The 14,417-nt window shown below is 55.0% G+C and overlaps 1 protein-coding gene across 1 annotated transcript; it reads right to left on the bottom strand.

Annotated features, from left to right (window-relative positions):
- Positions 1-250: 250 nt before the first annotated feature.
- On the bottom strand, positions 251-13,443 carry PABPC1L (poly(A) binding protein, cytoplasmic 1-like). Its single transcript, XM_009890646.1, has 16 exons — positions 13,251-13,443; positions 12,270-12,463; positions 11,638-11,753; positions 10,772-10,911; positions 9,832-9,926; positions 9,441-9,578; positions 8,801-8,896; positions 7,619-7,885; positions 6,996-7,086; positions 6,575-6,700; positions 5,079-5,218; positions 4,554-4,647; positions 3,555-3,685; positions 2,628-2,704; positions 1,922-2,019; positions 251-327 (listed from the first exon to the last, which is right to left on the bottom strand). The coding sequence occupies exons 1-16, from the start codon at positions 13,441-13,443 to the stop codon at positions 251-253; spliced, it is 2,073 nt and encodes a 690-aa protein (XP_009888948.1).
- Positions 13,444-14,417: the final 974 nt, after the last annotated feature.

Below are 14,417 nucleotides of genomic sequence, written 5' to 3'. Positions count from 1 at the left end.
CAGATTCACGTTTGCGTTGCTGCTCCTGCCTCGATTCCCTAAAGCCTCAGACTTCCCCAAGGAGTTCAGGAGGGAACTACTCCCCAAGGGAGCTACTTTGAAAACTTTCCAGTGTCCTCCAGTATACATGCGGATCCAAGCTCCAACTTCACCTTTACTGATAAACAGGTTAAAGTCTTCATTCGTGCCCTTTCCTGGGCTTTGCTGATGTCCCTGTGTTCCCCCGCCCCACTCCGGATTCCCTGTAGCTTTACAGCTGTCTTCTCAAGCCAAGACGTCTGGCACTGTAGGTGGTGTCACAGGCATATCTGAACTTGCCCGTTACACCTGAAAAAAAGGTTGCAGACAAACTAGCCAACAGCTGAATGGAGTTTACCTTACCTTACAGTTCTGTTCCAGCTCCTTATATGAATTACACTCATGCGGATAAACATTTTTCCTCTAGAGACAAAGCATAAAAGCTTCCAGCCAGTTACATTTTGGGAGAAATATCAAGTGAAGGTCCTGTATATTAAGTGGATTAAAGTCCTTTATAAGCATCTCACTGAGGAGGAGATACCTAAATAGCGCACAGCTCAGGCTGAGGCACCTACTATGAGGAAAAGAAATACTTAAGGAGGTCGGGAGAAGAATTGGAGAAAAAAAAAAAAAAGGCAAGAACAAGGAATGATGAAAAGCCCCAGGGAAGAGTCGCAGCTGAGCAGAACAGACACCGTGCAGGAGCAAATGTGTAAGCAATTCTATTAAAATGTTGGAAGGAAAACAAGAGGTAGGAGGGATGACTCAGCAGTGAGCTGAAGCGAGAGTATGACACAGCACAGAAGGCAGAACGAGATGGCAACACCAGCACACGGGGTGGACAGGAAGAGGGTAGGTGGTGCTGGTGGCGGTGTGCTCCTGTCTGCTCAAGGAACCAGTCAAGTGAGGTCAATGCTTCAGTCTCAAGTACCAAGGAGCCTCTGGGGACTGAAATTCCTTTCCTAAATAGGAAGAGCAGAGCATTAAGGCCAGGGTGACGCAGCGACGTGCTGTGGGAGAGGCGCAGAGGGCAGAACATAGTAACGATGGGTCCCAGCCACTCCTGCAAGCAGGGAGCACCCCGGGGGGACACAATGCGGTTCGGAATGTTTTCAGGCCCATCAGTGACTCCTCGAAACCCCTGGTCAGGAACACACGTCAGAGAAGCAACTTTTGCTTTACAGCTACTCCGTAACACCTCAAAAGCTGGGTCTCGTGCACCGCAGCGCACACACACGCAGCATGGTGACCAGCAGAAGGCACTGGGTGGCAGTACTCCTGCAGGCATACAAGGTCCATTACAAGATGAGAACCACAGGAAGATGATGACTTTTAAAAGGAATTAAAAAATGGCTAGCTAGAAAGGATAAAATCCAGGTAGATGGTGTGCAATTTGCTTAAAACAACCCTCCTAGAAAGTCGGAAAGGGTCAGGAGAGCCTGTTGGCTGGGAATTTGTTCATTTAATCCTATATGTCCCTTGCTGTCAGCTCTCAGGACTGCTGCCCCACTAGCATCACAAACTTCAAACACTAATTACAGCAGCCTGACCTGGGTCCATCCCTCCGCCTGCATGAAACAGAGAAAAAAATATTTGCTTTCCTTCTGCAAAGGGAACTAGCCCATGCTTTGGGGGTGGAAGCATCAGTTCTTTATTAGTGTCAGCTACAGGAACAAATAAAACTACAGAACCCAATAAATTCACTAAAAGTGATGATTCATCAGCACTTGTCATTTCCTGGGCAACTGAACCAGGCTGGGTTCCACACTACATTTCAGAAGATGCTTTCAGTAGCAAGAAGAGAATTAACATGGGTGATTTTTTTTACAGGTGCAGGAAGAAGCGATTCTGCACGGTTTACAATACACACAAAAAAAAATTGGACGGGGCATTGAAGACAAGCCAGGGTCACTGTACGGGCACGATTCCAAAAGCACGGTGGGGTTGCTGCTGCTGTTCTCCAAAGGCAGCGTTCGCAGGGCTCGCTCGCAGTCCTGAAGTCTACAAAAAAACCCCAAAGAACCCACATATGCAATTTGCAACTGATAAAGGAACAATTTCATCCAGACAAGAATTCACCTGAACTTGGACTAACGCACAGTTTCCTTGCAATCACAAGTCAAGAAAATCTTATCTTCAAAGGGGTACATGAGGGTCTGAACTGCTTGTTAATAGGCCTGTCCTACCCTCAGCAGCAGAGCCAGCTCTCCTGATGAAGCCCACACAGGACCACCAATATTTTACAGGGTATCTACTGACACAGTTCTGAAAAAAAAAAACATTGGGACATCCCAGGAAAGATTGTGCCAGTCCCCACTAGAAATACAGAAAAGCAAGGTCCCGTCCTATCTTCCTTTCTGGTTGCACAGTCATTGCCCTCATGAACATAGGAAAAACCATGCAGAGCCACGTCTCTGCAGTACAATTAAGTCCGGAAAATGAAGGATACAATTTAAGAAGTCGAATATTACAGTCACAGATACTTACATTGCTTATCAAGCCATACTTGGTCTGGACAAGAACCCCAAGCTCCAGTTTCACAGTCAGAAAACAAAGACCCTGAGGACACCACGCACACACCGACACTTGCGACAGCTCCTCGCACCTACCCGGAATCACGGCAGGGATGTACGAGACCTGTTTTTTTTTCCTGGTGTGCCTGGAGAACAGCAACCGCTTCCTCGATCTTACGACAGAGAACACAAGGCGGGGAGAAGTTGAGTGGCTCCAATGTAGGAGCGCACTGCACAAGGAGCGCAGTATTCCCGCTCCCAATCTGGTCTCTGCGCAGACCCACCTCCAAGAGGTAAAGGACTTGAATTTTATAATAATTATTATTAAAGTCTGCTGCTTCTGCAGGAGACTGATCAGCCTAAAGACCCCTTCTGTCTCTTCCCTAGGGAAACGCTGGGGCATCTCTCCTTTTCTACAGGAGTCAGAACTTGTCAGAGAGAAACCAGACTTCTCCGCAGGTGAAGCTGCCTGACGCCACCCAGCAGAGCCCCGGCTTCTTCAAAAAAACATCAGGGAAAGGGTGAAGGTGAATCCCGACTCCAAGGAGCAACAAGGAGAGGCAGTGAATTCACTGCAACTGTTTTGATGGGAACCAAAGCTGAATATTCACCAGGATTAAGGAGGAAGCTGAAGAAATGCTGTGGAGAGGCAGCGTTTATCTGGTTTCTATTCTCAGGAAAGGGCACCTCCCTATCTCCTTCCAGGGAGCGACACCCACCCCGCTTCTCCCCTCTCACTTCCCAGCCACCGCCAAACCACCCTCGGAGCTCGACCCGTGTTTTCAGGGAGCTGCTCTGAGCTGCTCCTTTTGCTGCAGGCGTTCAGGCACTGGGTGCGGTGCCATCAACCCGGGGCCCTTTCTGCACATTTTTAAAAAAAAACAAAAAAAAAAGGAGCTACTTGCTCTCCCTGTGGCTACCAGTGTCCTTGGCCCGTCTTCTGGGCCACGGCCACCTTCCCTTGCAGCAGCAGGTCGTTAGCCCTTTGGGATGCGATTTGTTTGGGCACTGACTGCCTCCTACCTTGGAGCGCAGGGAGTCGGGGGACTCCAGGAGCAGCAGCAGCTCGGAGTTGTCTATCTCCAGCAGCATCCCAGTGATCTTGCCGGCCAGCGAGGGATGCATCGCATGGATCAGAGGGTAGAGGCGCTCACCTGCTCCAGACACCAGGGAGGACATCAGCGCTGTGCAAGCCCTCCCGTATTCTCGCTCCCAGTGCGAGCCCTCCTGCCCTCCCAGCTCCGTCCTTCCAACTGAGAAGGGACACAAGGGTGGGGATGGAGGTGGAAAAAGCACTGCTCACCAACAAACCCACTCCAGTATGTCACAGCAACAGTGTTTGCAGGCAAAATGCTCCCAGTCCCACACAACTGGGAGAATTAGCCCTACCTACAGGGCACGTTTACCAGGAAGGAAAGCCATACAAGGAAACCGCTGTGGAAGAGGAAAGCCACCTCTGACTGGCCAGGGACAATGCTCATTGCCCTCCTCCTGCCATGCCATCCTCCAGCATGGAAATTATTTCACTGCCAGATTCCCCACCCAGTTTAGCCAGCATGCCACAGCCCCGTGCACATGCCTCCCTCTTCCCTCCCCAAATTACTCTGCTCCCAGCCCTCTCTTGCTCAGAGCTGGTGCTGGCCCCTGCAGCCACCAAGCCATTCATCAGCACCCGAGAGCGGCAATGCAGGATGGCTCAGGGTTCAAGGGAATCCCAAATGCCCTGGCACAGCCCGGCAGCATGGGCAGGATGGAGCCACCTCTCCTGCAGAGCTTCGCCAGACGCCGTCTCACTGCCAGGCAGCTAATATAGACAGGGAGAGGTTCTGCTGCTTCCATACCCTTCCAACACAGCCTGCATTATTTCTTGTTAAAGTAGCGTAATATCACAGTAAGCCCACAGAGGTCTGCAGCTTTTCCTAGCAGCTAAGTTTTCCCCGGTGCGTGCAAGTCTGCGCGCCCTGGCGTGCGCCCACGGCCCCGCAGCTGGACCGGCTCCAGCAGAGCAACCGTGACACCCACCTATCATTTGCTTCTGCTCCTGAGGAGGGGCTGCTGCAAGCATGGATGCCGTCAGCGGCTCCTGCCCCTGGACATGCACAGCAGGTTCGCCCACCTGGAGGAAAATAACAAACAAAACCACAACAACAACAACAAAAAAAAACAACCACAAAACCACCACAAAACAGAGAAGAGTATCAATCTGAAATGCTGGAAACGATGCAGGAGCTACCTGGCTGGCAGGAACAGTGCTGGTCCCCAAACCCAGTGGGACATTTCACCCTTCTGAGCTGCTGACACAGACTCCGGCATTGCCTGGTTGTGTCCAAACACCGGCTTCCAGGAAAGCCAGAGACAGGCATCACAGCTGAGTGGCTGCTGGATCCATAGCTCCAGTTGCCCCAGCAGCCCCTGGGAAAGGTTCCCATTACACGAGTCATAAACAGAGCCATGGGGCTGCCCGGGGCCCACAGCCGCGCTAACCCACAGCGGGACCAGGACTGACGCGTGGTGCGGTGGCCGCATCAAAGCCCGCAGAGCAGTTACCTGTGAAGCTGCTACGGGTGACATGTGCCCCATCGGCTGGACGTTCCTGACGGCCGAGGAGTACTTGTACTGCGGGGCACCCCGCGGCAGCGTGGGCGAGGAGGGCACCCGAGCGCTGACCGTCTGCGTCCCGATGTTGGCTGCAATGGGGACAGGAACATTTTTAAGGAGGAGCCCATTAAACACATGCCTGCACTGGGGAGGCTGAAGACAGAGGGCGGCATGCTCAACTGGAAAATCCCCCCACGGCCTCAAAGCGGCCCCCAGGTCAAAGGCAGCTTCCCCGGGACAGGCAGGGCGCTGCCATCCTGCCCACTGGGCTGGGGTGGTCTGGTTTTGTGCAGAGGGCAGGAGAGCTGGCAGATGTACCTACGCCTTGTTGTCTCTCCTCCAGAAATGCCTGTCTGCATCAGCAGCGGAGGATGGGCACAGCACCGGGGAGGGTGGGCTGCAAGAGCAAGTGCCCCCCGTCCACCCTGCGTCCCCTCCTGCAGGGAGGGATGGACAGAGGGACCAGAGGGTGAGGGCAAACGTAGAGGGGACAAACCAGAGACAGCCCTCCTGGTCCCCTGCTCGTTTCAGGGATAAGAGACTCAACGCCAAGGACCATCTTGGGCTAAATTGCACAAAACCATGAGGGTTGTAAGTAGACACTGCCCCACCAGATAGTCCCACGTGTTGGGGGATCTCAGACCTTCACCTGCTCACAAGGTGGGCAACTTCCACCCTGGACTACCTTTGGCTCTCCTCTGCCCATCCATGGATGACCCTCAGAGGGGGCTACACTGCAAACCCTGGCAAGCATCTTCCCCTTCCTCACTCAGACAAAAGGTAGAGGGGTGATGGGACAGACACGGGGTTGATGCACTCTCAAGGTGAGGAATGCTCTGGCCACCACGTGCAGGACAGCAGTTCGGTCACCACCCCACCAGCCCTGCAGGAGCATGGCTGTGTTGTGCTGGCAAGGTGGAGGGGACACCCCGGGGATGCAGGGACAGCCCCAGCACAGCCAGGCACTGGGGATGCCAGCGAGGGCTGGTTCTTGTGCCATAGTTCCAAACACCTCTAACATGAGTGTGTTTTACTGGAGGCTTGGCCTTGGCAGTGATTCAGCCAGAGCCTGTAAGAACCTCTGCTTCTGCCCAAGAGGTCCTTTCCCAACCTCCACCTCGGCTGAGCACTAAGCCCAGGGTGTTGTGGCTGCATCATCATCATCTTTAATGAACGTATTCAAGGAACAGCAGCCAATTAGACCAATCTGCACATCAGAGACCTGTCCCATTACCTAAAGACCACAACCTTCCCCATAAGTTGCACACTTATTTACTACAGACACTGTTCCAGTCCCATCACATCTGAGGGCACCATCCGGACTCCTCCACAAGCAATCCCACAAACCGATCCACCTTTGGAGGTAGACCCAAGCTTGCAGCAAGCACCCTTGCCAATGCCCAGCCACTATGGTGATGTCTGAGCTGGTTCCTTCCCCCACTCACCCACTCTCTGAGCCTGGGAGGGCACACGGGGCACCTGGGTGGAAGCCTGTCTCATGGTGCTGATGTTGGACAGCAGGCGCCGGGGCGGCGCGGCAGCCCTCAGGATGGGGGTGGCTGCAGGATACGCTGCTGTAGAGATGCGGCACGATTAATAAAGCTTCTTGGTAGCAAAGGTGTGGAAGGAGATGTGGAGGATATTGACCACAGCTGGGGAAAGCTCAGGAGCACCTCACCTCTGGGGTCAACCCCAATGGCTCATCCCCCAGTGCCCATCACCGTGACCCCTGCACCAAACCCCCGCACGCTTCTCCGAGCAACAGCCCCCTGTGGTCACACGCTTCGTGCTGCTTTTAGAGACCCTCAGTCCCTAACCGAGCCCAGCTCGCACCGAGAGCCCCCGGGGAGAGGCAGGCTGACTCACGGGGAGGCCGGGAGGGCTGCGCACTCCAGCGAGTGGCAGGACGGACTGGGACAACTGGACTGGGGCTGTAGAAGGTAGCTCTGGTTTGTGGCTAGGAAAGGAGAACACGTTGTCCAGGGTGACTTGGGAGCTGAGCCAGATCTAACACAGAGCATCTCAGTGGCCGCCATGCACAGACAGACGAGCCAAAACCATGCTCTGCAGCGTGCCCGAGCACTTTAAAGATCGAACCCCAGTCCTGCTGCTCGCGTGTCCTCCAGCAGCTCCGCTAATCTCCTCCCCACCAGCTCTTGCGCCTCCGCAACCCTTCTCCCTCCCTTCCTTTCATCAGTGGACTCTTTTCTCCGTGTTCACAGCCTCCCACCAAACTCCTCCTTAGTTCCCTCCTCTGAGGAGCCAGTGGCTACTAAATCCCCAGCCCATTGCCTGGAGCACCCGCAGCCCACCAGCGTTTCGGCAAGCCCTGCCGTGTATGCAGCAGCCCGGCACAGACACCGGCGTGCGATCGGGGCCGCACAAACTAGAGATACAGGAGCTCCTCTGCCCGACTGCCACCCCCCTCCTCCAGCCCAGGGCAAATTGGGGTCCCGGTGCGAGGCTGCCATTCGAGAATGGGGACTCACCTGGGGGATGGGGGGTAGGAAGTAGCCCGGGGGGGGCTGGAAGGAGCCCAGGAGAGGGCCAGGCAGTGCCCTCATGGTGGCTAATCTCTGCATGTACTGGTTGGTGAGGATTGCTTTCCGCTCCTCTTTCCTTTGAGCGAGCGCGACGTAGAGAGGTTTGGTGCTGACGATCCGCCCGTTCATTTCCGTCACGGCCTTGGTAGCCTCTTCTGGGGAGGAAAAACATACAAACCCAAACCCTTTGCTGTGGCCACCCTCTGTCATCACCTAAAATTGGATTAGAACAAGACAGCTAAGTCCACAGATCGCTGCAGCACCCGCGAAGCGCAGCACGGCAGGGGGATGGGGGGGGGGGAGGGGGGATGGGTGGGACCCGCAGGCACCCCAATGCAGCCCCCACACCCAGGGTGGGACAGATGGAGCTGTGCCCGTGGGGCTCCACGGAGAGGTGTCTCCAGGGAAGTGGAGGATTTGCTCAGGCAAAACCAGTAGGTTTGGGAAATGAAGATGGCAGAGTCTGGGCAAGCCTAAGATCTGCAGCCTGTGGTCCCCCGGGGGGCTGTGCCCACGGGCCAGCAATGCTCCGGTGCTTAATGCCACAGGAGCCAGCAGGGGCTGGGGGTCAGTGGGACACTGTGCGCTGCCCGAGGGCCAGGCAGCATCTGTCCCCAGCAGCTGGCAGGTTACAGGTATCTGACCTTAAAGCCAGACCATCCCTCCGCACCCGCACGCACAGCCTTCAAGAGAAGCTTGGCACCCGCCCTGGGGGCAAGACCGACACTTTTAGTGGTTTTTTTTCCAAAAGGCAAACCACCAGCCTGTCAGCCAGGCAGACCCTGCTCTCCCCAGAGCGAGGTGGCTTTTGGGTCATTTCCATTTGTACCAGTGTCACATTGGTCCTGAAACACAGAGCGGCTGTGCAATATTCAGAATGATATGGCTTTAAGGTCCCGTGCCCTGTCCCTCACCAGAGCTGGGGTCACTCAGCAAAGCTACAAGATATTTGCTGAATCAATAAGCTCCTCAGGACAGCAGGGGGTACAAGTGGCATGTCCTTCAGACTTGGCTTGAGATACAAGCCATCAGCAGGGAACCGTAACTCATCAGGACGATAATCCCGATCCACTTCCCAGGGCTGAGCGCACCGGCCAGCCCACCCCAACAACAGCCCCGATCCCTCACCTTGGCACTGGTGATGGTGCCATAGGGAGAGAACTCCTTCCTCAGCCTCTCGTCGTCTATCCCGTCATCCAGGTTCTTCACATACAGGTTGACGCCCTGCAAACGGGCAGAAAAGCGACTTAGCCTCCTCCCAAAGGCACAGCGAACCCCCAGTGCTTACAGTGGTTTTTCAAGCTGGATGCATGTTTCGCCAGCAGCTCAGCCAGAGCACGTGGACCCAAATGCATCCGCTCCAGAGCTGCTGCGGGACCGGTGGTGTGGAGAGGAGCCAGGACCAGGCATGTGCTCTACTTGCAGGCGAGACATCCTGAGTGAAGAGAGCACCCAGACCACCGCTTGAAGCTGCTCCAAGACCTCAGGAAGCCGCCTCATTTCCAGACTAATATTTTAATTTCTGGAAAAGAGCAGACCCATTTGTTCACCTGCCAACACCATCCTGGGTTTAGACATCTCTCCTGTTTCCCGATACTGCTTCCCAGGACGTTACCAGGCAGTGACTGGAGCCCCGTGTCCGTCGTCTTTAATTGCAAAAGGGAGCACGCTGATCTGCTCTGGAGAGCCCTGTGCTGTCCCCAAGCCAAGGACATTCCTAAATGCCCACGGTGGACCCATAGGATGGAGCATCCCGCTCTGCCCTTACCTGGTACCTGCTCACTCGCTCCTGCTTGATCTGCTCAAATTTCCGCTTCAGCTCGCTCTGGCGCTCCAGCCGCTTCTGGGCTCGGCCCACGTACACCATCCGCCCGTTGATCTCCTTCCCGTTCATGTCGGCCACCGCCTGCCAGCAGAGGGGAGGGCTCTGAGTGCTGCGGGAAGCCAACGGCTCTACTCTTCACCCACCACCCCGGTCCATCCCTACAGTGAGCAGAGACCCCCTGGGCGAGGGCAGGGCAGCAGCTCTGCTCCCCTTTGCCAGGTCCTGCCCATCCAGCCACCCCCGCAAGCACAAGGCCGGTGAGGTTTCCCCCCCAAGGAGAGGTGGGAACAAGCATGGGGCTGAGACAGCAGCTGGGTAGCGAGGAGCCTCTTGCCTTCTGGGCTTCTTCGTGCTTCTCGAAGTTGACAAACCCAAAGCCCTTCGAGCGGCCAGTGTTGTCCATCATGACTTTGACGCTTAGCGTCTTTCCTGCAAGAGGAAAGGAAAGTATCCGTGGGAAGAAGGGTGCCCACCGAGGGGGTGCCGCCGGCACACAGCACCATGCTCAGGAGCCACCACGAGAAGCCGGTCCAGCAAGGAGACCAGACGGCCGTGGCAGCATGGAAGAGCCAACAGGAGGACAGACAACAGGATCCCCACCACAAGGCAGGAATGGGAGGCCGCACGTGTCAGCGAGTGCAATCCATCCCAACCTGGATGCTGTCCACATCGCCGTTGGCTCTGTGGTTTCTCCAGACAGTGCACTGAGTTTCTTTGGCCAGAGTTTCTCATCTACTTCATATATGAACACATATATTGTGTTTGTACAAAGGGTATTCACCAACTACTTGAGCTAACGCTGGGCAAGCATGAACAGTATGGTCCGTGGGTTGGCACAACACTAAATTCTGTGGCAAAAGGCATCCTCCAGTAACGGAGCAAACTGGAAAAGCCACTTGTGCTTTAAAAATCAGACTCGGCATCTCTTACTCCCAGGGCTCCTATAATGAGACAGCACACTGGTTTCAAACAATTAAAAAAACTAACAAAACTAAAAGTTCCGCTTTTGTTCCCTAAGAAAGTAAAAAACTTTTTTTTCCCTCCAGCATAGCACCTAATACAAGTTATCCTCCAACACTGCAGGAAAGTGCATGTAACGTCCTGACAATTTAAGCCACTGCAGCCCATTAGTGACGTGGTGTTCAAGCAAGCTGGATCCCATCAAGAGAAAGGGCTCGGTATTTCCGTCAATCGCTCTCCCCAGCTTTCTTTGCAGTTGCCCCAGCTCCAGTTTGTCAGACATGAGGATATTTTGGTTCAACAACTTTACTCACCAAACTTGGAGAATATTTCCCGCAGTCTGTCATCATCCATGTCATCCCCAAAGTTTTTGATGTAGACATTGGTGAACTCCATCGCCCGAGCCCCAAACTCGGCCTCACGCTCTTTGCGGGATTTGAAGTGGCCAACAAACCTTCAGGAAGCAAGAAAAGGGACATGAAACCCTCCACATCTTCTGCAGAGGGAAGATGGACACAGGCACATCTGTCTCGATCCAGGCCAAGAGAGATCCTGTCACCTGAGGCCGTGCTTTGCTCACCCATAAACCCACCATGGTGTTTCCCATCCGGGAACCCACTCGGGTTCCCCTACCCAGAGCCCACTTGGCACTGCTGAAACAGGGAGAGTGGTAACACAGGGGGCAACTGGGGGTGTCAACTCAGGAGACCCCAAAAGACCCCAAGGAATGCCACCGAGTGCCAGCTCTCTTCCACCAAGGTACCCCCAAGCCCCTTGGGCAGCCGCTTGCCTTTGCAGAGACAGAGATGTAGAGAATAAAGGTGATGCAATGTAAGCAGAGAGCTGAAGAACAACAAAACCTCTTCCTGCCCTGATTATCTGATGCTGATAGCTGAGACGGAGGACCAGCCCTGCTCTGGGGGCACTCCTTACACCGCCTCAGCAACAAAACACAGCCCGGGGTTGGACTCCTTCCCCAGCGTTGGGAACGGCTCCAAACCATTATCACACTTCCACCAGCATCGACCACGAGTGACTCACTGGCCTGGAGAGCAGCGGGAAGAGAGGAGAGAGAGCAGCCGGAGGCGGCAGCCCCAGCAGGACAGGCGCTCCCTCCCGAGCGAGCGAGGAGCAGAGCCAAGCGCAGCGCGGAGGAGACACTCTCCTCTCCGGCACTTACACCTTCCGGTCGTTGAGCAGCATCCCATTCATGGTCTCGATGGCCCGAGTCGCCGCCTCGTGAGTCTCAAAGTGAACAAAGCCATAGCCGCGGGATCCATTTTCATCACAAACTACCTACATAGGCAGAGCAAGGAGGAGGGGGGGGGGAAACCCAAACCTAAACCCAGAGACACTGCTTTTCCCCACGCTTGCACATGAGTAAGTCACAGGAAACCCTCCCCCTCACTTTCCAGGGGCATTTGTCCTCCCCGACATCCCACTCCCGCAGCGGCTGAGCTGTGTTTGGGTGCTGGCAGCAGGTCAGGGAGCCGGGCGAGCCCAGGGACAGACACATCACATATGATGCCCAAGAACTCGTGGCTCACCAAGACCCGAGTGCCATCGCTCCACTGAGCTCAGAGAGGTCAACACACAACATCTCTGTGCAAGGGTTGGGAAGAAGGAGAGCAGGGAGAAAAGTCCCCATTCCCAGGGGAAACACAACAGAGCCCTTTGGCTTCAAAGCAAGTGGGAATTTAGAGAAAACTTTGTAGGAATTAACACAAGAAAGTGAATTTCAGGTGGCTGCAGCAGACTGCCAAGGACACGGGGCAGCTCTGCAGCAAGCCCTTTCCTGCAGGGCCCACGTACCTTGCACGACAGGATGTTTCCAAAGGCAGAGAAGGTGTCGTACAGGGCTTTGTTATCAATGGAGTCATCCAGGTTCTTGATGAAGACATTTCCAACCCCCGACTTCCTGAGCCCCGGGTCCCGCTGCGACCACATGATGCGGATGGGACGGCCTTTGATCACTTCGAAGTTCATGGTGTCCAGGGCTCGTTCAGCTGGCAAGGAAGGGAAAACAGGGGGAGAGAGGAGTATAACAGAGACAGATCCCCTTCACATCCTACAGCAGCTGAGACGGGCACAGGAATCAATGATACTGCTGGACAGGAGCTCGTTAACCTAAATGAGACAGGTAGCGCTGCCTCCCAGGGCAGCAGGGCCAGGCAGGGGCCGCTATTCTCCCCTCCCACCACAACAATCCTTCCTTTTTAATTATTCCCCCGCCCTGCCAACAGCACATCCAACTCCCACGGGATCATCCATTTCACTGCAAGCTCCAGTTTGGCAGGTGCCCAACTCATTTACCCAGTAAGGATTTTGGTCTCCAGGGTAACTAACCCAACACCTTCCCATTGCCGCTGCCTCGCTCCAGCATGAAATGCCTGTTGGGTACCGCACCATGCGGTGCTTTATCGCCGTGATGCCCACCAGGAGAGGGGCCTCGCTTACCCATGCTGCGAGCCAGTGGGCAGCTGGCTACTCTGGGGAAGGGCAGAAGAGGTTTTGGTGCCCTTCTCCATATGCACATGGAGGGTGGAGACTCTTACAAACCACCTTCCTCCCCCCTAGAAGCCCAAAGTTCAGCCAGAGCAGAGACAGGAGTGGGATGGGTCAACATCCGAGAGCAGATTGGGGTCAGTTACAAACAAAACCCAACAGGAGGAGCACATTGCTGAAGCCCCAACAGCTGATGCATCCACTCACACCCACTTTTCTATCACCTACCCTTTCTTCTCTTGCACTGCCCCAAGCCCTCGTTAGGAGACTGCGTTACAGGGAGCTTACCATCCGCAGGCTGCTGGAAGTTTATGTAGGCATAGCCCAGTGATCGGCGCGTAGCAACGTCCCGACAGACTCGGATGGACATGATGGGCCCAGCAGGCGAGAACTTCTCGTAGAGCATGGCTTCGGTCACATCTGGGTGGAGGTCTCCCACGTAGAGAGAGGCTAACGGATAGCCAGGGCCACTAGCGTTCATGGTCAACCACAAAGCTCAGCTGCGGAGGAAGACAGACCCGAGGCTGCAGGGCACAGATTTCGGCTCGCATGCAGCAACCACAGACCCACGCTGGGGCTGGCCCCACGGCAGCACTGCCAGCCATGCCCTTCCCACCAGCAGCGGTAGGACTATGCCCCAAGTTCCCACATTTTTCAGGGACATTTAAATGCAGGTGCAAAAGCTGAGCTGGGGTAATCTGCACAGGACAGAGTCCCTGCAAACCTGGGGAGCGGCCAGAGGGACACAACACACCGCACACACTGATTTGTTCCTTTCAACACTCAAAGCCCAACAGAAATAAAATGGAGTTTAATTCCTCAGAAGGTAAACAGGACTTTCCCACCAGAGAACTCCCTTTGAATTCCTCCTAGACGGCTCCCTCCCACCGGCTGCTGAGCCAGAGGGAACCCAAGGGCTGCGGGTTCGCTTTGATCCCACAGAGCTGTGCTGCCAGGGGAGCAGCTTCCCACCAGCAGCCCCGCACCGCTGCGGCCAGCGCTCCCAGCGACCGTCTCCATCTCTAATAAGGCAAACACTGTTTTTTGGCCAGCCCTTCCCAGAGCAACAAGCCTCAGCTTGCTGACGAGGCTCCCAAAGCAGGAAAAGCGATGCTCAGTCTCCCACTGTTTTCAGTTGGGTATAAAGTTGCGTGTGAAGATGTCAGTCGCTGCTGGAGACCTCTGAGGTACTGCTCAGAAAAAGAGAAATACGGCTTCTCCTCTAGAAGTTTATAAGCCCCTCGTTGGGGCTCTTACCTTAAAGCTCAGAAGACCTAAGACTCTTGTTAAGATACCCTATGGACGCCCAAACCAAATGCATACACATAGGAGAGGTGCGTTAAGCAACCCCTCGCTCCAGGGCAGGTCACCACCGAGGGCAGAACGTGGGAGAGCCGCGCATCGGCTCTGCGAGGCGGCCCTGCGACCCCCACAGCCAAGAGCACCGAAACGGCT

This window comes from Charadrius vociferus, unplaced genomic scaffold (assembly GCF_000708025.1).
Source record: "Charadrius vociferus isolate BGI_N301 unplaced genomic scaffold, ASM70802v2 scaffold280, whole genome shotgun sequence".
NCBI lineage: Eukaryota > Metazoa > Chordata > Aves > Charadriiformes > Charadriidae > Charadrius > Charadrius vociferus.
The sequence above is the reverse complement of the archived record's forward strand: the minus strand, read 5'-3'. Positions and strand labels throughout refer to the sequence as shown.

Coding starts and splice junctions, on each gene's coding strand:
- PABPC1L (XM_009890646.1), bottom strand. CDS start 13,443: ATGAACGCTAGTGGCCCTGGCTATCCGTTAGCCTCTCTCTACGTGGGA. Junction 11,754..12,269: donor GAAACATCCTGTCGTGCAAG/GTACGTGGGCCC, acceptor CTGCCTATGTAG/GTAGTTTGTGATGAAAATGG. Junction 4,648..5,078: donor CACCCGTAGCAGCTTCACAG/GTAACTGCTCTG, acceptor ATTTTCCTCCAG/GTGGGCGAACCTGCTGTGCA.